General features: G+C 42.4%; 1 protein-coding gene across 1 annotated transcript in view; it reads left to right on the plus strand.

The window, feature by feature from the left end:
- Window positions 1-24043, plus strand: part of drosha (drosha ribonuclease III) — a 370040-nt gene that overhangs the window by 264447 nt on the left and 81550 nt on the right. Inside the window, exon 26 of the mRNA XM_061921522.1 lies at window positions 13510-13615. Coding sequence (XP_061777506.1) covers window positions 13510-13615 — 106 coding nt within the window. The remainder of the gene's footprint in view (window positions 1-13509; window positions 13616-24043) is intronic.

Consider the following 24043-nt stretch of genomic DNA (forward strand, 5'->3'; position numbering starts at 1 on the left):
GTAGGCAGCAGATGACAAGACAGAACAACAGCTGACCTTTGACCTCCCCGCCTTATATAGAGGACAAACTGACCTTGAAAAGGACCCAATGGAGATGCCCCGGCCTCCTGCCCCCAGGCACCGGGCTTCCTACCTCGCCTAGCAACAGTCGGGCAGTCATTTTATTTGTGGAAATAAGGCCATATCTGTCTTCTTTGCTACTGTCTTTGAACATGCAATATTTAGCTTTAAGATGTGTAGCAAAGCCTGCTGTGGTAGTTTTCCCCATGTCCCTACCATGAATTGATTAACTTGGACCCCGACTTAAACAAGTTGAAAAACGTATTTGAATGTTACCATTTAGTGGGCAATCGTACGGAATATGTACTGAACTGTGCAATCTACTAATAAAAGTATCAATCAATCAATCAAAAAAAATCAATGTCAGGTGTGCACATACACACTAGCTAGGGGGCGAGACAGAGGGAGTATCGTTTTCCACGAGGAAGGGGATTTAACATAACAGATGCCATGTGATACAGGAGGACCACACGTTGGCAACACTGCCATGGCTGTGTGTGCTAAAGTGCTAACATTACAGTCACATTTTAATCCAAACCCATTATCAAGCTTTAATCAAGTTCCTTAAAGGCATGGGTGTCAAACTCTGGCCCGCGGGCCAAATTTGGCCCGCCGTGTAATTTCATTTGGCCCTGGAGGCAATATCAAATTAACATTAGAGCTGGCCCGCCGGTGTTATACAGAGGCAGTGCCGCTGTAACACCGCATTCACCGCTAATACTCATACTTGCCAACCCTCCCGATTTTCCCGGGAGACTCCTGGAGTTCAGTGCCCCTCCCGAAAAAAATCCCTGGGCAACCATTCTCGTGAATATCTCCCAATTTCCATCCGGACAACAATATTGGGGGTCGTGCCTTAACGGCAATGCCTTTAACGTTCTCTACAAGCTGTTGTCACGTCCGCTTATCCTCCATACAAACAGCCAAGCCTCATGATATAAGCAGTTTGTACACACTAAGTGAATGCAAAGCATACTTAGTCAACAGCTAAACAGGTCACACTGAGGGTGGCCGTATAAACAACTTTAACCTGTTACAAATATGCACCAAACTGTGAACCCACACCGAACAAGAATGACAAACACATTTCGGGAGAACATCCGCACCGTAACACAACAGAACAAATACCCAGAACCCCTTGCAGCCCTAACTCTCCCAGGACGCTACAATACACGCTTCTAACTAAAAGGTTAATTTGTTCAACCTTGGCCCGCGGCTTTGTTCAGATTTAAATTTTGGCCCACTCTGTATTTTGAGTTTGACACCCCTGCTTAAAGGGCTTCACAAACCACAAGAACATCCTTTGATCCGAACCCACACCTGGGCACGGTAAAACTCCAATGAGGAGGAAAAAAAGGGACACATTTTAACAGCAACATTATGCTACGTTAGCCTTTTGCTAAAGAAAAGCAATTCTTATAATTATTGTATAATAGCCAGAGCTCCAGGCTTAAGATGTGTAGTGAGGCTTGCATATATGAATATATATATATACTGTATATATATACATATATATATATATATATATATATATATAGGAGTTTCCAATTATTTCTACAACTCTTATTTTTTGTTATAGTGTGATTGAAGCACATACTTTGTCACAAAAAACATTCTAGAAGTTTTTTTTTTTTTTAATTTATGAATTTATTATGGGTCTACTGAAAATGTGACCAAATCATCTGGGTCAAAAGTATACATACAGCAGTCTTAATACTTGGTTACATGTCCCTTGGCAAGTTTCACTGCAATAAGGCGCTATTGGTAGCCATCCACAGGCTTCTGGCAAGCTTTCGGTAGAATTTTTGAACACTCCTCTTGACAAAGTTGGTGCTGTTCAGCTAAATTTGTTGGTTTTCCGACATGAACTTGTTTCTTCAGCATTGTCCACATGTTCTCAATGAGGTTTAAGTCGGGACTTTGGGAAGACCTTTCTAAAACCTTAATTCTAGACTGATTTAGCCATTCCTTTACCACTTTTGACGCGTGTTTGGGGTCATTGTCCTGTTGGAACACCCGACTGAGCCCAATACCCAACCTTCGGGCTTATGATTTTAGGTTGTCTTGAAGAATTTGGAGGTAATCCTCCTTTTTCATTGTCCCTTTTATTCTCTGTAATGCAGCAGTTCCATTGGCAGCAAAACAGGCGCCCATAGCATAATACTACCACCACCATTTTTGTTTCATCTGACCACAGAACTTTCCTCCAGAAGGTCTTATCTTTGACCATTCGAACAGCATCAAACTTTAGATGAGCTTTAAGGTGTTGCTTCTGGTGCAAGAGCTTCCTTCTTGCATGGTAGCCTTTCAGTCCATGGCGATGCAAAACACGCTTGACTGTGGACACTGACACCTGTGTTCCAGCAGCTTCCAATTCATTGCAGACCTGCTTTTTGTTGGTTCTCGGTTGACTCTTGATCATCCAAACCAATTTACTCTCAGCAGCAGGAGACAGTTTGCTTTTTCTTTCTGATCCTGGCAGTGACAAAACTGTGCCATGCACTTAATACCTGCAAATTATTGTCTGCACAGTTGCTCTTGGGACCTTAAGCTGCTTTAAAATGGCTCCAAGTGACTTTCCTCACTTGTTCAAGTCAATGATTAGTTTTTTTCAGAATCTGTGCTGCGTTCCTTTGACTTTCCCATTGTCACGTTTGTAACCGAGTCTAATGACTGCATCACATGAGCCCTGGGCTCAGAGAAGTCAACAGGTGGCGTCAATCATAATGCCTGACATGAAGTTAAGAGGCCATGCCATGAAGCTAATTTGATTTGATTGTAACTTTTCTACATCACCAAATGTGATCATGTCTGTTGCTCTGTGTACACTTTTGACCCAGCAGACTTGGTCTCATTTTCAGTAGACCCATAATAAATTCATAAAAGAACCAAACTTCATGAATGTTTTGTGACCAACAAGTATGTGCTCCAATCACTCCATCACAAAATGAATAAGAGTTGTACAAAAAATTGGAAACTCAAGACAGCCATGACATTATGATCTTTACAAGTGTATGTAAACTTTTGAGCACATGTATACATACCGTATTTTCATGAATAGCCGCCGGACATGTTATATGCGCCTGCCTTGAATTGCTGCCGGGTAAAACTCGCTCCCCAAATTAATAAGCGCATGCTTACTTTTACCGCCGGGCCGAGTTCGTGATGCCGCGAGTGGCGCTTTCCCTGCCGGCATTTTGAAAATGGCGGAGGAGTTTTTATTTGCTTTTACTTCATGTAAACCAGGGGTCTTGTTCCACAGCCATACAGCTCACACTAATGGTTGTGAGATAAAACAATTTTAACACTCTTACTAATATGCGCCACACTCTGTGAACCATAACCAAATAAGAATAACAAAGACATTTCTGGAGAACATTGGCTCTGTAACACATTATAAATGCAACATAAGAATTACCCAGAATGCCATGCATCCATGACTCTTGGCTATATTATTCACCCCGCCAGCAAGCACCCCCTTCCGTTCAGGGGTTGGGGGTGCATGTATAATATAGCCAAGAGTCATGGATGCATTGGAATTCTGGGTAATTCTTATGTTGCATTTATAATGTGTTACAGAGTCAATGTTCTTGTTTGGTGTGGGTTCACAGAGTGTGGCGCATATTAGTAAGTGTTAAAGTTGTTTATATCACAACCATTGGTGTAAACAATATGGGTGTTGACTAAGTATGTATTGCAATCTCGTATGGGAAGTAACGAAATGCATGCGTCCTACCAGCATGCAGACAGCATGGTGTAAAGGTGGGCGCGATGACATGGTCCCCAACCACCGGCCCACGGCCGCAGAAGAATTTAGAACAGTGTTCCCCAACCACCGGGCCGCGGCCGCAGAAAAATATTTTTTGCTATTATTTTTTTTTTATCATGCTCAATTTTTTCTGCATGCCATTGGTAAGCGCAGGGGTGAGAAGAGGTTTTAAAATAATTAGCGTCTGCTTACTTTTACCGCATGCCTTGAACAAGCGCAGGAGTGAGACGAGGTTTTGAATTAATTAGCGCCCCGGCGGCTATTCAAGGAAATACGGTATATATGTTGAGTGTTACCTAAAACATAGTGTGTTCTTTGCTATAATTAAAATTGTGTTTTTTTGCTGTAATTATCGGTTTCATATCGTACATATCATATTTTATTATGTTGTTGTTTTTTGTTGATGTTGTCTCTCTGTCGTATTCCTTTTTGTCCCTTAAAATAAATACAAATAAGGCAACAAGAGAAGTACCTCAAACTTCTCTTTTGTTAAGTAAATCCGTTCAGCAGATATGGGCATCTACATCAAACTATGATTTGCCTGACTGGCGGGACAAGACTTGTTCCATCCATCCATCCATCCATCATCTTCCGCTTATCCGAGGTCGGGTCGCGGGGGCAGCAGCCTAAGCAGGGAAGCCCGGACTTCCCTATCTCCAGCCACTTCGTCTAGCTCTTCCCGGGGGATCCCGAGGCGTTCCCAGGCCAGCAGGGAGACATAGTCTTCCCAACGTGTCCTGGGTCTTCCCCGTGGCCTCCTACCGGTTGGACGTGCCCTAAACACCTCTCTCGGGAGGCGTTCGGGTGGCATCCTGACCAGATGCCCGAACCACCTCATCTGGCTCCTCTCGATGTGAAGGAGCAGCGGCTTTACTTTGAGTTCCTCCCGGATGGCAGAGCTTCTCACCCTATCTCTAAGGGAGAGCCCCGCCACCCGGCGGAGGAAACTCATTTCGGCCGCTTGTACCCGTGATCTTATCCTTTCGGTCATGACCCAAAGCTCATGACCATAGGTGAGGATGGGAACGTAGATCGACCGGTAAATTGAGAGCTTTGCCTTCCGGCTCAGCTCCTTCTTCACCACAACGGATCGATACAACGTCCGCATTACTGAAGACTGGTTATTAAAAAAATATAAAAATAAAACATTGTGTGTACAATTAACAACCTGACACTGGAACAGATTATTAAAAAAACCTTTAAAATCCATAGAACATGTATTGTGATCTTTACAAGCGGTGTATGTCGTGTAAAAGATAACTTATTTGGATGCATTATGGTTACATCATTAAAATGTTAGTATTGTTTTTATATGTATTTATTTATTATTATTTATTTAAATGTTTTTGTTTTTATGCAGTCATTGGTGGAGCTCAGGATAGTATTTGAATGTTGTTTTTAATATTGTTGTGCAGCACTTTGGAAACATTTTGTTGTTTAAATGTGCTATATAAATAAAGTGGATTGTCTATCTGAGTTGGTCCTGCGATGAGGTGGCGACTTGTCCAGGGTGTACCTTGATTGTAGCTGAGATAGGCACCAGCGACCCCAAAGGGAATAAGCGGTATAAAATGGATGGATTGGATTGAAAAAAGCCACTTTTGCATAACAAGGCTCATTTAATGTCCACTTGCATTGGGGCCACACCGCCAGGGCAGTGACTCACCAGATCCAACAGATGGCGCTGTGGTCTGTCACAACAGTTCTCGCTTAACATGGAGTGATGGTCTTTAAAACAAGATGTTTTGGGGCGACTTGCCGTTGAGTTCTGCTACAGTTTATCATAGAAGAAGTCATACTCTGTTTTTCTTTAGTTGCCTTCCAAAAATGGAGTCCTTTCTTCGCAGGAGCGAGCGTCTCTCTTCCTCTTCCTCCTCCTCTTCTTCACACGAGCTGATGAAGGTGTTTCAGATCAAAGTGGAAGCGCCACTCTCTGCCCCCCCCCCGCCTCCCCTCCGGCTCGCTGCTGCTGCTGCTGCTCCTGCCGCATTGTGCGAGTGAATAAAGGACGAGTGTACTCGCAGCAAAAGCTCTTCCTTTCTGACCTCCCTTTTCTCTCGCCTGCCTCTTTGCTTCCAGTTGTCAATGCCCAAGATGTGCCTCCGCTTTGTTGGCTACGAAATGTGCCGCTTCTCTTTGTAAGGCAGCCGTTGCACTGATTGGATCAGTTGTATTTTTTATGATCGATCATGTCCGGCAAGTGATCCAAAATATCCTTCCGAGGATCAGCGTCCTCTTCAGTTTACATTTGTGTCTATACTTTCTGTCCTTTACACATATTTGGAAATAAATTAGCCCTGTTATGCAAAACAAACATGCTACCAGTATGCAGTTTGTTTCCGTTCGACATGTTCCGAGTACCTTTACTTCAGTGGTTCTTAACCTGGGTTCGATGGAACCCTAGGGGTTCGGTGAGTCGGGCTCAGGGGTTCGGCGGAGGTCAAAACATACCCGACTCATCGTGTAAATAAAAACGTATCCCTATCAGCGTACTCTGGATATGGCAACAGCAGAAGTCAGACTGATTTACAGGTGTGTAATTTGTTGTGAGTTTATGCACTGTGTTGGTTTTGCTGTTTGAACAAGGTGACGTTCATGCACGGTTTATTTTGTGTACCAGTAAAAAAAAAAAACATGGTAACACTTGAAAATGGGGAACATATTCACCACTAATTAGTTAGGGACGGCGTGGCGCAGTGGGAGAGTGGCCGTGCGCAACCCGAGGGTCACTGGTTCAAATCCCACCTAGAACCAACCTCGTCACGTCCGTTGTGTCCTTGAGCAAGACACTTCACCCTTGCTCCTGATGGGTGCTGGTTGGCGCCTTGCATGGCAGCTCCCTCCATCAGTGTGTGAATGTGTGTGTGAATGGGTAAATGTGGAAGTAGTGTCAAAGCGCTTTGAGTACCTTGAAGGTAGAAAAGCGCTATACAAGTACAACCCATTTATCATTCATTTACCATTAATTAGTTGCTTATTAACATGCAAATTAGTAACACATTGGCTCTTAATCCATCCATCCATCCATCTTCTTCCGCTTATCCGAGGTCGGGTCGCGGGGGCAGCAGCCTAAGCAGGGAAACCCAGACTTCCCTCTCCCCAGCCACTTCGTCAAGCTCTTCCTGGGGGATCCCGAGGCGTTCCCAGGCCATCCGGGAGACATAGTCTTCCCAACGTGTCCTGGGTCTTCCCCGTGGCCTCCTACCGGTTGGACGTGCCCTAAACACCTCCCTAGGGAGGCGTTCGGGTGGCATCCTGACCAGATGCCCGAACCACCTCATCTGGCTCCTCTCGATGTGGAGGAGCAGCGGCTCTACTTTGAGTTCCTCCCGGATGGCAGAGCTTCTCACCCTATCTCTAAGGGAGAGCCCCGCCACACGGCGGAGGAAACTCTTATCCTTTCGGTCATAACCCAAAGCTCATGACCATAGGTGAGGATGGGAACGTAGATCGACCGGTAAATTGAGAGCTTTGCCTTCCGGCTCAGCTCCTTCTTCACCACAACGGATCGGTACAACGTCCGCATTACTGAAGACGCCGCACCGATCCGCCTGTCGATCTCACGATCCACTCTTCCCCCACTCGTGAACAAGACTCCTAGGTACTTGAACTCCTCCACTTGGGGCAGGGTCTCCTCCCCAACCCGGAGATGGCATTCCACCCTTTTCCGGGCGAGAACCATGGACTCGGATTTGGAGGTGCTGATTCTCTATTGGCTCTTAAGTAGTCATTATTAAGTACTTCTTAATGCTTTATTCGGCATGTTTTTAATATAACCCTAACCGTCAGATGAGGAATAATCTCCCTTTTATTTAGTATTATTATTATTATTTTTTTTTTTCTCCCTTTCTCTCTCCTTTTAGTCTCTTTTTGTCTTTGGTCTTGTATGGGTGTATGTGTGTGTCTTTGTAGTCTTACTTGTTGTTTGTGCCATGTGTCCCTGGTTGGTTCGATTTGAGTGGGTTGGGAGGGTGGTTTTAGGGGTAAGGGTGTGAAGAATTCACTGACTTTAAAATTGTACTGTTTCAACTTGCACTTTTTTTCTGTATATGTGAAAAAGTCAATAAAAAAGTTGGATTAATATAACCCTAACCAGCTAACCCTGACCAAATAACTCTGAATTAAGTCTTTATCACTTAGAATATGTTTCCCATGTTTCCAAAAACATCTAACTTTGTCTTGAATTTGGAAAAAAAAACGTTTTATTTTTCACTAAAGAAGGGTCCAGTGAATGCGCATAAGAAACTGGTGGGGTTCGATACCTCTAACTAGGTTACGAACCACTGCTCTACTTACTCAGTTGGTTCCACAACCGAACTCTAGACTCAAAATACTCCCTGTTGACATGAATTCAGATTGTTTATCGCCTCCAAAACAGTAACAATGTGAAAAAAGAAAAAACTTTTAGATACTAAATATTATATGGAAATCAATCCAATTCAGTGTACGACAAATAACTGTTTTGCTCGCGCAAAAGCTGGCGTCTGCTTTAGTACGGTGCTGAGTCTGCAGAATTGCATTGCTAAGCTTAAACTGCTTCGTCAAGTTGACAACTCGGTCAGTCATGATTAGAGATTTGTACCTTTCACATTTGAATTAATATGTTACCAATTCCCGATACCTCGGAATCGATACAGGTACTTTTTGAATGAATGAATGAAATAAGTTTATTTCGATCATATAATTAACCATTTTATGGGACCAGTTTATACATACACAACAATCATACACATTTACACACAAAAAGAAAAGAAAAATACTGGCCGAAAAAGGAATAGGCTGAAGAAGGGGTGTAACGGCACACAAAAATTTCGGTTCGGTACGTACCTCGGTTTAGAGGTCACGATTCGGTTTATTTTCGGTACAGTAAGAAAACAACAAAATATAATTTTTTTGGGTTATTTGTTTACCAAATTTGTAAAAAAATGGCATAACATACATATACACACAGGGTCCATTGCCAGGGTTTAATATGGTCAACGTATGTAAAATAAAAACTAATTAAAATAAGGCTCAAAATGGTTTCTTAACAAAACCTTTCTACATATACAATGCTTTTTTTGATTGCTTGATTGAGACTTTTATTAGTAGAGTGCACATTACAGTACATATTCCGTACAATTGACCACTAAATGGTAACACCCCAATAAGTATTTCAACTTGTTTAAGCTGGGATCTACGTTAATCAACATTAAACTGCCTCAAGTTGTTGTTCAGATTACATAAAATGACAAAAATGTTCTTCTACTTAAAGAAAGTGCAACATTAAACAGTTTCAAGTCAACTCAACCTAGGATTAACTCCCCCCCAGCCTGGCTAACTTGGCAGTAAGAGGATATATGAGTTCATTGTTCTTCCACCATAGAAGTGGGTCAAAATCTAGTTTTTAATGCAATGTGGTATTAAATGTACTGCTATAAAAACATTTGTAATTGCTTTAGCCCTGCCTGACTCTTGAACGGGTTAGCATGTTTGACCTGTTGTCAGAAGCAGCTGCTGAAAAATGTTGGCGAACCTCCGTCGTTCGTTGTCGTATCGCGCAGCCAAAGTGTTCCCAAAAGGGAGATCCTAACGAGGCAGGAGGGTCTTCCAGCTCTGGCTTTTACATGTTGTCGTAGCCCGGTCTCTGCTAGTATGCCCTGTGTTGTGCCTCGGTCTGCATTGTTTACACAACGTGGGGTACGGTACTTAATATGTCCGTGTGGAAACTTGTTTGGTACACCACCGAACCGAAACCCCTGTACCGAAACAGTTCAATAAAAATACACGTACCGTTACACCCCTAGGCTGAAGCCAAGGCTTGTATTTGACTATCCTATACCTTCACTGAAAATAAGATTACCTGGAACATCAACGTTAAAAAAAAAAAAATTGGGATGAAAGTAATTGTTACTATATTTTATAATTTTCAATTATTTCACCTTTCAAGGTTTTCTTTAACCTTACCAAAGAAGTACCGGTACATGTCGTCAACTCATCAATGACCTTGTTCCACCATTTAACTCCCAAAACTGAAATACATTTGTATTTTATATTCCTTCTTGCTTTACCTATTTCAAAAATCAATATCCCCCGTAAATCATAGTTTTCTCCTCTTAATTGAAATAACCTGAGTATACAAGCTGGAAGGCTCTTGTTCTTTACTCGAAACATAAATTCCATTGTTTTTAAAAACACACTATCTGAAAAATTTTAACACATTAGAACTTATAAATAATGGATTGGTATGTTCATAGTAGCACACTTTGTGTATTATTCTAATGACCCTTTTTTAAAGTTTAATTATTGGGTCTATGCTTGTTTTATAAACATTTCCCCAAACTTCAACACAATATGTTAAATATGGAAAAACAAAAGAATAATATAACATATGCAGACATTTCTTATTCAGCATGTGTCTTACTTTATAAAGAATAGCAATGGATTTGGATATTTTTCCCTTCATATATTCAATATGTTGTTTCCAACATAATTTATAATCAATTATTATTCCCAGGAATTTAGTTTCATATACTCTATCGATTTCCATTGGTACCATCAAACACTTGATGGTACCAATTTTCGATATTTTTATGTGTGTCAATACATATGAAGTGTTTTTGATTATAAAATTTATTTTTTATGATTATGATAACTGTTGTCCAGTTGAGTTGTTTTTTTTATCGTATTATCACTTGCAAGTATGACATTAAGTTGCAATTACAATTGCAACTCCCAAGATTTTAGATGGTAGTTTTTGATTTTTGATTGATTGATACTTTTATTATTAGATTACACAGTACAGTACATATTCCGTACAATTGACCACTAAATGGTAACACCCGAATAAGTTTTTCAACTTCAATCAATCAATCAATGTTTACTTATATAGCCCTAAATTACTAGTGTCTCAAAGGGCTGCACAGACCACCACGACATCCTCGGTAGGCCCACATAAGGGCAAGGAAAACTCACACCCAGTGGGACATCGGTGACAATAATGACCCAGTGGGACGTCGGTGACAATGATGACTATGAGAACCTTGGAGAGGAGGAAAGCAATGGATGTCGAGCGGGTCTAACATGATACTGTGAAAGTTCAATCCACAATGGATCCAACACAGTCGCGAGAGTCCAGTCCAAAGCGGATCCAACACAGCAGCGAGAGTCCCGTTCACAGCGGAGCCAGCAGGAAACCATCCCAAGCGGAGGCGGATCAGCAGCGCAGAGATGTCCCCATTTGTTTAAGTCGGGGTCCACGTTAATCAATTCATGGTACAAATATATAGTAGTGTATAGTTTATGGTGTTTTTTGTTGCAGCCTTGAAAGTGTTAATACTGCAAGTATTGTACTTATTTTTACTTTGATTGTAAAGTGCATCCTTGTTGTAGTTTTCATTTACAAATTTGGAGGTGTTGAAATTGCTGTGTAAAATCATTCATGCTGATCATTAGCATGTCAATAGCAAAGCCAATATATCATAGCATCAAGTTAGCACTTTTTTGGTAAAGTAAACCATTACTTTTTCTTTCATTGGAGCCTTTTGTGAGGCATTTTCTTTGTTGGCATTGAAAATCATTACGTCGAGGTAGTTTACCTAAGTCCGCTCTCAGGGCTGCTGGAGTGATCAGCAAACGGGTGTAGCCCAGGTATGGAACACAGGTGGAATTTACATTAATTGGTGGCACCAGCGGGATTCAGTGGTTGCCACAAAAGTACCGGATTCATTATCCATCCCTAGTCTTAATGAGTTAATTATTTATTGAAAAAAATTACATATTTCAATGTTATATTTCAAAAAAATGCTGATTATTGGCTGTTCAGGTGCTATATCCGTTTTTCTTACCCTTCTAAGTCTCATTCCCAAGTATTATATACAGTTGTAGTCTTTGCATGCAGTTGCAATTCCAAGATGTCAAATGGGAGTAGTTTATATGCTACAATGTGTTGCTTAGTCAGGGAGTAGTCTTTGCCATTAAGCTGAATATAGTATTCTGATGTGTCCTACACAGTGTTTATACTGTAGGCATTGCACTTATTACACGCCAGCTGTTTGATCGCATCTTAGTTGTAGTTTTCATTACCAAATTTGAAGGTGTTGAAATCGCCATGTAAACTCGCACATGCTAATGAGCAACAAGTCCATTGCAAATACAGTTTGAATTTAGCATCAAGCTACCACATTGTGACGGACCCTCACCGTCGTGCGGGTTCCCAGGACCACCAAGTAAGGACATGGCTTTGAGCAGTTGGACTTTGTTTTATTCTTTCAATAAAACCTTTCAGCTTCCGTTTTCACCTTGCCGCGTCATTGTCTGCCTCTCGCTCTTTTCCTCTCGCGTTCAGCGTCTCCCCCCTTCTCTCCGCTGTAACCCTTTTACACCTTGCGAGGAGATTAGATGATTCTGCCCAGCCGGGTGCCCCGCGCACCTGATCATTATTGCGGTGTCGCTCCCAGCATGCCCCGCCTCCTCGCCGCCATTTTGGGCCGGGCTCCGGCGTTCCCCGCCCCGCTGCTAGTCCGCCGGCTTCGCCTCTTCACACACATTTATAAAAGTGGAGCCTAATTCTACGTGTTTGCGTCTTCTATGAGGCACCCTTGCTTTGTCGGCATGGAAAATTCTAACATTACATAGAAGTCTGACTTAGTTTGTTGCTCGAGTGTTTTTATTTATATATGAAAGGAAGAGCGGATGTTTCAGAGCAGATATTACAGAGTTAATTCCATATTTAGTTCACCAACTGCCGGTGCAGAAGCTCATAACTCAAATTTAGGCTGCCATCCTAAAGCCTAACAAAAAGCCGACAAACATTATGTACACATGCTTTATTTATTGTGATTTGGCAGTAAATGACAACAAAATACATCACAGATTAGAAGTCCTGCCTCAGATGTTCTAAATATCAAGCCAACACCGCACCAGGCGTCCATGGAGGACGTGACTCACCAGAGACTATGATGATACACAAGTAGCTCCCTCAAAAATAAATTATATTTTGACCTGTTTTTAATTAAAAACCGATGCAGGGCCCTGAGGAGAACTTTGTCGACGACGGCGTTTTAAAATAATAATGGACTTTATCAAACTTAATTAAAGCCATGGGTGTATTTTGTAAACGGGTACAATTATGTAATCATTCCTGAATCTTTGAACAAAAGCCCACTTCTCCGATTTAAACAACACAATAATAAATACATCTGCGGGACACTAAAATGTAGCCTCATCTCGCTGATTGATGGAAGGATGCTCTGCTGCGGTTTCATAGCTCCCTAAAAGGTGGACAATAACCTTTTGACACGTTTCTCTCATCTCCTCTTCCTCTGCATCCTGCGCTCCCTCTTGTGCTCCGCATCAGTTGATGGATATGTGCTGTGCTGCAGCATGTACAGGATATATGTTATCTCCCCTCTCGAGGCGGTGCTCTCTTACAGATGCAATTCTGATCTAGGATTCTATTTAACCGATGGCCAATAGTGCAGCAGCAGGGATGTGCTTTTTTTTTGTGTTTTTTTTTTAAACCACCTTCACAAGTTTGGATGTGTGTACTTTCAAAGCTTCCTCCAACTTGTCACAGTTCCCCAAAGACCACCCATGAAATGTCCTCATGCCATCACTAAATAAATGTTTTTGAGACTGTTCCAATGTGCTTTTTGCTCTCTTTAATATTGCATCCATGTGATCCCTTCCTCCTCATCCAGGGGCCACAACCAGAGGATGGAGTTCCTGGGAGATTCCATCATGCAGCTTGTGGCCACTGAGTACCTCTTCATCCACTTCCCCGACCACCACGAGGGACATTTAACAGTAAGAGAAACATCACCATTCGATCACCTACGTTTCCTCTTTTGGAACAGCTCATTCTGAATCCACGATGTGGTTTCCGGGCAAAAAAAACCCTTTTAGACTTAGACTTAGACTTCTTTTTTATTGTCATTCAAATTTGAACTTTACAGCACAGATAAGAACGAAATTTTGTTACATAAGCTCATGGTAGTGCAGGATTTAAAAAAAAAGCAATAACGTGCATATATAATTAAATAAATATATATAAATAATATATAAATATATAGATTACTGTACAGCTAAATATATTGAACTTTTTCACTTGCGTCCATGTTTATGGTTGTATGTTGTCACATTCAAAACGCATTGTGATGCGCGGAGATATCACCTCAGGATGCAGTGGGACCAGACAGGCAGGATTGCAGGTAAGAATCTCATTTTTTATACAAAAAATAAAAGAACACTTGTACAAATACCAAAGTAAAGGCGTGCCGGAGCGCACGAAAAGCTAAAGCTAATAGCTAGCACTAGAGTCCAAATAAGTGTCCACAGAAGCGCGTGTCAAGCGCACAGAAGGTAAGGCGTAACTTAGCACAGAACAGACAAGGCAGAGAAAACCAAACATGACTGTTGCGCGTAGCAAACCATGAGCCAAGACCGAACTAAAGTAGAAAGCAGTCTTAAAGGGGAACATTATCACCAGACCTATGTAAGCGTCAATATATACCTTGATCCATCCATCTATCATCTTCCGCTTATCCGAGGTCGGGTCGCGGGGGCAGCAGCCTAAGCAGGGAAGCCCAGACTTTCCTCTCCCCAGCCACTCCGTCTAGCTCTTCCTGGGGGATCCCGAGGCGTTCCCAGGCCAGCCGGGAGACAAAGTCTTCCCAAAGTGACCTGGGTCTTCCCCGTGGCCTCCTACCGGTTGGACGTGCCCTAAACACCTCCCTAGGGAGGCGTTCGGGTGGCATCCTGACCAGATGCCCGAACCACCTCATCTGGCTCCTCTCGATGTGAAGGAGCAGCGGCTTTACTTTGAGTTCCTCCCGGATGGCAGAGCTTCTCACCCTATCTCTAAGGGAGAGCCCCGCCACACGGCGGAGGAAACTCATTTCGGCCGCTTGTACCCGTGATCTTATCCTTTCGGTCATGAGCCAAAGCTCATGACCATAGGTGAGGATGGGAACGTAGATCGACCGGTAAATTGAAAGCTTTGCCTTCCGGCTCAGCTCCTTCTTCACCACAACGGATCGGTACAACGTCCGCATTACTGAAGACGCCGCACCGATCCGCCTGTCGATCTCACGATCCACTCTTCCCTCACTCGTGAACAAGACTCCTAGGTACTTGAACTCCTCCACTTGGGGCAGGGTCTCCTCCCCAACCCGGAGATATACCTTATACATATACCTTGATGTTGCAGAAAAAAGACCATATATTGTTTAACCGATTTCCGAACTCTAAATGGGTGAATTTTGGCGAATTAAACACCTTTCTGTTTATCGCTCTGGAGGGGATGACGTCAGAATGTGACGTCGCCGAGGTAATACAGCCGCCATTTTCATTTTTAACCCATTGTAAACATCGGGTCTCAGCTCTGTTATTTTCCGTTTTTTTGACAATTTTTTGGAAGCTTGGAGACATCATGCCTCGTCGGTGTGTTGTCGGAGGGTGTAACAACACTAACAGGAAGGGATTCAAGTTGCAACGAAGATGCGAAAGTGTCTGCCGCCAGACCCCCATTGAATGTACCAAAGTGGCTCCACATTTTACCGGCGATGACAGACATGGCACAGAGATGTATGGATAACCTGCAGATGCATTTGCAACGATAAATTCAACAAAATCACAAAGGTGAGTTTTGTTGATGTTGACTTATGTGCTAATCAGACATATTTGGTCGCGGCGTGACTGCGAGCTAATCGATGCTAACATGCTACGCTAATCGACGCTAACATGCTATTTACCGGCGGAGCTAAAGCAGACATGGCACAGAGATGTATGGATAACCTGCAGATGCATTTGTAACGATAAAATCACAGAAATCACAAAGGTGAGATTTGTTAATGTTGACTGCCAGCTAATCGATGCTAACATGCTACGCTAATCGATGCTAACATGCTATTTACCGGCAGGGCTAAAGTAGACATGGCACAGAGATGTATGGATAACCTGCAGATGCATTTGCAACTATATTACGTTTACTTCCACCCACATTTAATGCGAAAAAACACTTACCAATCGACGGATTTAAGTTGCTCCAGTGTCACGAGATGCGAAAGTCCTGATCGTTTGGTCCGCACATTTTACCGGCGATGCTAACGCAGCTATTCGGCCATGCTATGGCTATGAATAGCGTCAATAGCTATTCGCTCAATAGCTTCAGTTTCTTCTTCAATACTTTCATACTCCAACCATCCGTTTCAATACATGCGTAATCTGTTGAATCGCTTAAACCGCTGAAATCCGGGTTTAAATCCGAGCTAATGTCGCTATATCTTGCTGTGGTATTCGCCATTGTTTGTTTACATTGGCAGCACTGTATGACGTCACAGGGAAATGGATAGTCGCATCGCAAATAGCGAAAATAAGGCACTTTAAAGCTTTTTTTAGGGATATTCGGAGACCGGTAAAATTTTTAAAAAATATATAACATGCCACTGGGAACTGATTTTTATTGTTTTTAACCCTTTTGAAAATGTGATAATGTTCCCCTTTAAATACTAAAGTAAACAATTGCCATCAGGTGTGCGTCGAAAAACATAGGTGGAACAAATGAGAAACCATGGCAACGAGATAAAACAGAAAGTGCAAAACTCAGAACACTAAAATTAATAATTAAAACACAAAAAAGGACTCAAATATAGACAAAAGATGTGATCCGGGAATCGGATCACAACCTATGTTATATTGTCTTTTTTTATTCCAGCGAGTTAATCCATTTTGGGGGGAGTTGAGGGGATAATTTAATTATGTGTTCAAGAGTCTTACGGCCTGAGGGAAGAAGATGTTACAGAACCTGGAGGTTCTGCTTCGGAGTCTGCGGAACCTCTTTCTAGAGTCCAGCAGTGAAAACAGTCCTTGGTGGGGGTGGGAGGAGTCTTTGCAGATTTTCTGAGCCCTGGTCAGGCAGCGGCTTTTTGTGATCTCCTGGATAGGAGGAAGAGCAGTCCTGATGATCTTTTCCGCCGTCCTCACCACTCTCTGGAGAGACTTAAACTAAAGTTGCAACAAACATCAGCCATGGGTGACGTTACACCAGTGACGTGCGGTGAGGTTTATTGCTGGTGAGGCACTGACGTAATCAGAATCAGAGTTACAAATATACAGTATGCGCTCCGCGCGGATTATTTGCCATTTGATTGGCAGCATTTTACGGGTTATGTTTGTCTTTTCTGCATTCTTTACACCAGGAGTGCCCATTACGTTATCGCGAGCTACCGGTTGATCGTGGAGGGTGTGTCAGTCGATCGCCAGCCAGGCTTTTAAAAAAATAGAGCTAAAAATTAGCGATCATCAATCTTCACCAAGACGTCACTTGATTGACATTCACGGCACCCGAGGGTCTTGTGAGATGACGCTGGCTGCTGTGAGATCATTATCAAGACAAAATGATCGACAGGAAGGCGAGTGTGGAAGTCCGCTGTTTCCGGGTTCTCGGGACCACCAAGGATTGACATGACAGGCCTTTCCAGGTTTACAACACGGTTTATTGACAGAGATGTACAAAGTCCTTCTGCGCTTTTTCAGCAATATGCAAAGTCTCTGACTGCTTTCCAGCAATTGTCTGTCCGTGTCTCGCTCTCTCGCTCGTGCGTGTGTTTTTATTTACCATTCCAACCAATCACCCTTGTCCTTCCCGACCGCTGCCTTTTAACAGAGCGACAGGTGATTAGATGAACACTTTCAGCTGTGTCATCCACTCACCTGTCGCCAATCTCGAAGCCGGTCCTGCCACACCCCGCTTCCCTGCAGGCGCGCAGGCCACGCCCACCACAGCGAGAAACACTTTTTATTTCAACAGACTCTCGCGCCGTACTTTCCGTCAAAACTCTAAAGACCGACTGCACATTTCCTATCTTCACAATAAAAGCGCTGCTTCATGCTGCCTGTGCTATCAAAATAAAAGTCGCAGAAAACTGGCATGCACAAGCAAGCAAACAAGTTTTCCGCCAATGATTTTCTTGTAAAGTGTATGGAAGCTGGATAAATAAGATGCCAAAAACTCAACACTTTCATGTTTTTTCTCCTCCATTCAAAAATGTGGACGTTATCAAATAATACTGTCTAATTCCAATCAATGCAAGTCATCAGAATCAGGTAATACACCAATTTATATTATTGTCTTTGTGAAAGAAAGACATCTACATGTGCTACACATGCTTGTATTTTCATTTAACACATTTCAATCAATCAATGTTTATTTATATAGCCCTAAATCACAAATGTCTCAAAGGACTGCACAAACCACTACGACATCCTTGGAAGAACCCACATAAGGGCAAGGAAAACTCACACCCAGTGGGACGTCGGTGACAATGATGACTATGAAGAACCTTGGAGAGGACCACAAATGTGGGCAACTCCTCCTCCCTAGGGGACCGAAAGCAATGGATGTCGAGCGGGTCTAACATGATACTGTGAAAGTTCAATCCATAGTGGATCCAACATAGCCGCGAGAGTTCAGTTCAAAACGGATCCTAGACAGTGAAGTGAAGTGAAGTGAATTATATTTATATAGCGCTTTTTCTCTAGTGACTCAAAGCGCTTTACATAGTGAAACCCAATATCTAAGTTACATTCAAACCAGTGTGGGTGGCACTGGAAGCAGGTGGGTGAAGTGTCTTGCCCAAGGACACAACGGCAGTGACTAGGTTAGCAGAAGCGGGAATCGAACCTGCAACCCTCAAGTTGCTGGCACGGCCACTCTACCAACCGAGCTAAACCGCCCCAGAAGAAAGCAAGAAACCATCCCAAGCGGAGTCGGATCAGCAGCATAGAGATGTCCCCTTCCGATACACAGGCGAGCGGTCCATCCTGGGTCCTGACTCTGGACAGCCAGTACTTCATCCGTGGCCATCGGACCGAAACCCCTCCGCAAGGGAGGGGGGGACAGAGGAGAAAAAGAAAAGAAACGGCAGAACAACTGGTCTAAAAAGGAGGTCTATTTAAAGGCTAGAGTATACAAATGACTTTTAAGGTGAGACTTAACTTGTTAACAAAAACGTCTCTTTCATAAATAAATAAAAATAAATGATATATATGAATGAGGTAGATCCCCTTGTTCTGGTCAATTGAAAAGTAGCTCGCTTGCAGAAAAGGTTTGGGCAACCCTGCTTTTACACATACAAACTGTCGCCCACAAAATATGCATTTCATTAAAAACAAAACAAAAATAATGTCATCGCCGTCTCACCTTTACTTATAAATGAAGTCCATGCGCTGCTCCTTCTGGATAAAAATAGCCGTCACTTTCTGGTAAAATTCCTCCTTCGCTTCCTTCAGTTTTAAAAGTCTTATAAGAGTTCAACATACGGTATTTTTCGGACTATAAGTCAGACTTTTTTTTCATAGTTTGGCCGGGGGTGCGACTTATACTCAGGAATGACTTATGTGTGAAATTATTAACACATTACCGTAAAATATCAGATAACCTGATTTAGTTCATTCACGTAAGAGACTAGACGTATAAGATTTAATGGGATTTAGCAATTAGGAGTGACCGATTGTTTGGTAAACGTATAGAATGTTCTATATGTTATAGTTATTTGAATGACTCTTGCCATAATATGTTACGTTAACATACCAGGCACCTTCTCAGTTGGTTATTTATGCCTCATATAACGTACACTTATTCAGCCTGTTGTTCACTATTCTTTATTTATTTTAAATTGATTTTCAAATGTCTATCCTTGGTGATGCGTTTTATCAAATAAATTTCCCCCAAAAATGTGACATTTACTCCAGTGCGACTCATGTTTTTTTTTCCTTCTTTATTATGCATTTTCGGCAGGTGCGACTTATACTCCGGGGCGACTTATACTCCGAAAAATGCGGTAGTTGCCGCGATTAGCAGAGCTCCTACTCTCATTTCCACGAAATGCGAGCTGCTGTTTGGCGCGGAAGCAGGTCGCATTGATCTCTCGGTTAAAATCTCATTGATCTTTTGGTTTACCTTAGCATTGTGGACACTGACGTTGAGTCGCCGCTGTTCATCCAAAGCCAAGTTGATCCTCGTCATCCCAAACGTTTTTAGCGCAATCTAACTTTGAATATGAGCAACCGACTGCTCATGTTTGCTGAGGCTTCTTTGCAAATTCTTTAGGTAGCAAAATCCCATTTGAGTCCACACAGTTCCACAGGTTGAAAAACGTCAAATTGGAAAAGAGCGAGTAACTTTCCGTCCTGCTGATTGAAACAAACCATTTAGCTGGTCTTCCTTTAGAAATGATCTCCTGCTTCACTTGAAAGTCCACTTTAGAAAACTGTTTAAGTGCGGAAAGGTAGTCATCCATGTTGAAAGTCGGGATGCACGAGACGGAAAAAATAAGTCGCTGCGGCACTTATTCGCTGGGATTATGAGCGCCCCTATCGTGAGGCACGAGAACTGTTTGCCTCACCTCAGACTTTTTTCCCTGCCATTCTGATGGCTCAACAGACACACAAAACATGTTACTCGCTGCGGCACTTGCGTTACCGTATGTCTCTGATCCTGAGCGCCCCTATCGTGAGACACGAGAACTGTTTGCCTCACCTCAGACTTTTTCTCTGCCGTTTTGAACGCTCAGCAACACACCAGACAAGAACACGCTCTGGCCGCACGGCAGGGATTGTGAAAATTCATCGATTTTGAAGAAAAAATAATCCAAATTAGTGAAGCCACATGAAAATTTAAAACAATTACAATTATTTTATCATTATATATTTTAATTCTTTGCATGATCACAGGTGAGGCACTGCCTCCCCTGACCGCACGTCACTGCGTTACACACACCTCATGAGGACTCTCAGTTCAGAGAGCATCAAAGGATGAACTTCATGCATGGATTCATTGCCAAGCTCCAAAGATGGCATCCTGCAGCTGTGGTCCACTAGTCCAACTGTTGACACCACATCCTGACACTACAAACCGCACACGCTCCTGGTGGGAGCATAAATCCATCTGTTGAGACATTTGTGCTCCACATGTTGACAAATGTCTCTGCAGTCGCCGGTTGTTTTCCTCTTTAGGGGAATGACTGATGCGCTGAACTTTTCCAGAACAACAGGGGAGGGGGAGATGTGCGCCGTCAAATCAAGTCTCACCTGCACCAGTTTGACACTTAGTGTCTGGCAAACTTTTTACATCCCACACGTCTGTTTGCCCTCCCATCCTTCCTTTGGGTTGTGAACTCGGTCTTGTCTGATGCATTTCCTTCCTTCCATACTTCCTGCCATCCAGTTTTGGAATTATTTTTTTTTTCAAAAAGAGACAGCCCACATATTCATCTCTTGAAAATGCAGTTTACTTTACATGTGCCATGGCACTGTAACAAAACATAAACTTAAAATTCTTATTTTTGTAGCTGCCAAAACTGTACTCAAGTAAAAAAATTGTCATTTAAATATATACTAGATCAGTGTTTTTCAACCACTGTGTACAGTGGGAGATGATCTAATTTCACCTATTTGGGGTAAAAAAATGTTTTTTGCAAACCAGTAATTTTAGTCTGCAAATTATGTGTTGGTGTTGTCTAGAGCAGGGGTGTCAAACTCAAATACAAAGTGGGCCAAAATTTTAAACGGGACAAAGCCACGGGCCAAGGGTGAACAAATTAACCTTTTAATAGGGACCCAAACAAGTTTTGCATTAAATATTGAACAAGCAAGGCTTATATAACTTTATAGTGACATGCAAAATCCAGTTTCAAATAATACAAATAATATTTAAAAGAATATCAATGCCATATCAAATAAAATTTAAATAAACATTTTGTCTTTTTTTTTCTATTTGCAATCTTCTGAGGTAAATATCAAATTTTTTCCACAGGCAAATAATACATTTGAAAATAAAATAACAATAATGAATGAACCAAACATTCAAGCCTTGAAGTAGCAAGAGAAAATGCATGAATAAAACGTTAATTATTGGTCAGTTTGCTGGAAGTTTCCCGGAAGAGTTAGTGCTGCAAGGGTTTCTGGGTATTTGTTCTGTTTTTTTACGGTGCGGATGTTCAACCGAAATGTGTTTGTCATTATTGTTTGGTGTGGGTTCACAGTGTGGCGCATATTTGTAACAGTGCTAAAGTTGTTTATACGGCCACCCTCAGTGTGACCTGTATGGCTGTTGATCAAGAATGACTTGCATTCACTTGTGTGTGTGTGTGTGTGTGTGTGTGTGTGTGCGTGTGTGTGTGTGTGTGTGTGTGTGTGTGTGTGTGTGTGTGTGTGTGTAAAATCCACAAATATTATGTGACACGCTGTTAGTATGGAGGAAAAGCGGACGTGACGACAGGTTGTAGAGAACGCTAAAGGCAGTGCCTTAAATGCACGCCCCCAACATAGTTGTTCGGGTGGAAATCGGTAGAAATTCGGGAGAATGGTTGCCCCGGGAGATTTTCATGAGGGGCACAGAACTTCGGGAGTCCATCAGGAAAATTAGGAGGGTTGGCAAGTATGAGTATTAGTGGTGAATGCGGTTTTATACAGCGGCACCGACGCTGTATAACACCGGCGGGCCAGCTCTAATGCTAAATTGATATTGCCTCAAGGGCCAAAATAAATTACACCATGGTCTAGAGTAACCGTGTAATACTCTCCCATATCAATAGGTGGCAGTCGGTAGCTAATTGCTTTGTAGATGTTGGAAACAAGCCCGAGGCAGTGTGAAGGTAAAAAAGGTATTTAATGCTTAAACAAAAAAATAAACAAAAGGTGAGTGCCCCTAAGAAAAGGCATTGAAGCTTCGAGAAGGCTATGCGGAACAAAACTAAAACTGAACTACAAAGTAAACAAAACCAGAATGCTGGACGACAGCAAAGACTTACTGCGGAGCAAAGACGGCGTCCACAAAGTACATCCGTACATGACAATCAAGAATGTCCCCACAAAGAAAGATAATCCATCCATTTTCTACCGCTTATTCCCTTCGGGGTCACGGGGGGGGGGGCGCTGGAGCCTATCTCAGCTACAATGGGGCGGAAGGCAGTGTACACCCTGGACAAGACGCCACCTCATCACAGGGTAAAAATTTGTGAAATATTCTTGATTGCTAAAACAAAGTAGATGCGGGAAATATCGCTCAAGGGAAGACATGAAACTGCTACAGGAAAATGCCCAAATAAATAGAAGCGCAAGACAAGAAGTAAAACACTACACACAGGAAAACCGCAAAAAATACAAAATTAGTTAGTGCGTGATTTGACAGGTGGTGACAGTACACCTACTTTGAGACAAGAGCTATAGTGATGCATGGTTGGTTTTGCTTTAAAGTCATATCCAACAATTGCGACGACGACTTTTTACTGTCAACTCCGTTTCATTTTTTCCAACGCAAAAAATGTGCCTTGGCTCAAAAAAGGTTGAAAAGGTTCCCTGGTTCAATCCCCACCTAGTACCAACCTCGTCACGTCCGTTGTGTCCTGAGCAAGACACTTCACCCTTGCTCCTGATGGGTGCTGGTTAGCGCCTTGCATGGCAGCTCCCTCCATCAGTGTGTGAATGTGTGTGTGAATGGGAAAATGTGGAAGTAGTGTCAAAGCGCTTTGAGTACCTTGAAGGTAGAAAAGCGCTATACAAGTACAACCCATTTATCATTTAAAAACACTTTACTAGATTATACTAGAGTCAGAGTATGTATTTAGTGAAACATCTACTCAGGTACTGAGTCAATGCTGAGTAACTTATGAGTACCGAAAATTGCGGACTAGGGCTGGGCGATATAGCCTTTTATTAATATCTCAATATTTTTAGGCCATGTCACAATACGCGATATATATATCTCGATCTGATGCCTTAGCCTTGAATGAAGACTTGATGCATATAATCACAGCAGTATGATGAATAAAACACTCTTCTTCATACTGCATTATAGCGGTATAGCTCGGTTGGTAGAGTGGCCGTGCCAGCAACTTGAGGGTTGCAGGTTCGATTCCCGCTTCCACCATCCTAGTCACTGCCGTTGTGTCCTTGGGCAAGACACTTTACCCACCTGCTCCCAGTGCCACCCACACTGGTTTAAAAATGTAACTTAGATATTGGGTTTCACTATGTAAAGCGCTTTGAGTCACTAGAGAAAAGCGCTATATAAATATAATTCACTCACTCATTAATATATGCTCATTTTAAACATTCATGCAGAGAGGGAAACCACAACTAAGTCAATTGACCAACACTGTAATTATTAAACAGTTATTAAGCAGGGGCACAAACATTCATGTCATTTCCAAAACAGAAAGTGGAAAATTGTAA

The sequence above is a fragment of the Nerophis ophidion genome, linkage group LG15, assembly GCF_033978795.1.
Source record: "Nerophis ophidion isolate RoL-2023_Sa linkage group LG15, RoL_Noph_v1.0, whole genome shotgun sequence".
Taxonomy (NCBI): domain Eukaryota; kingdom Metazoa; phylum Chordata; class Actinopteri; order Syngnathiformes; family Syngnathidae; genus Nerophis; species Nerophis ophidion.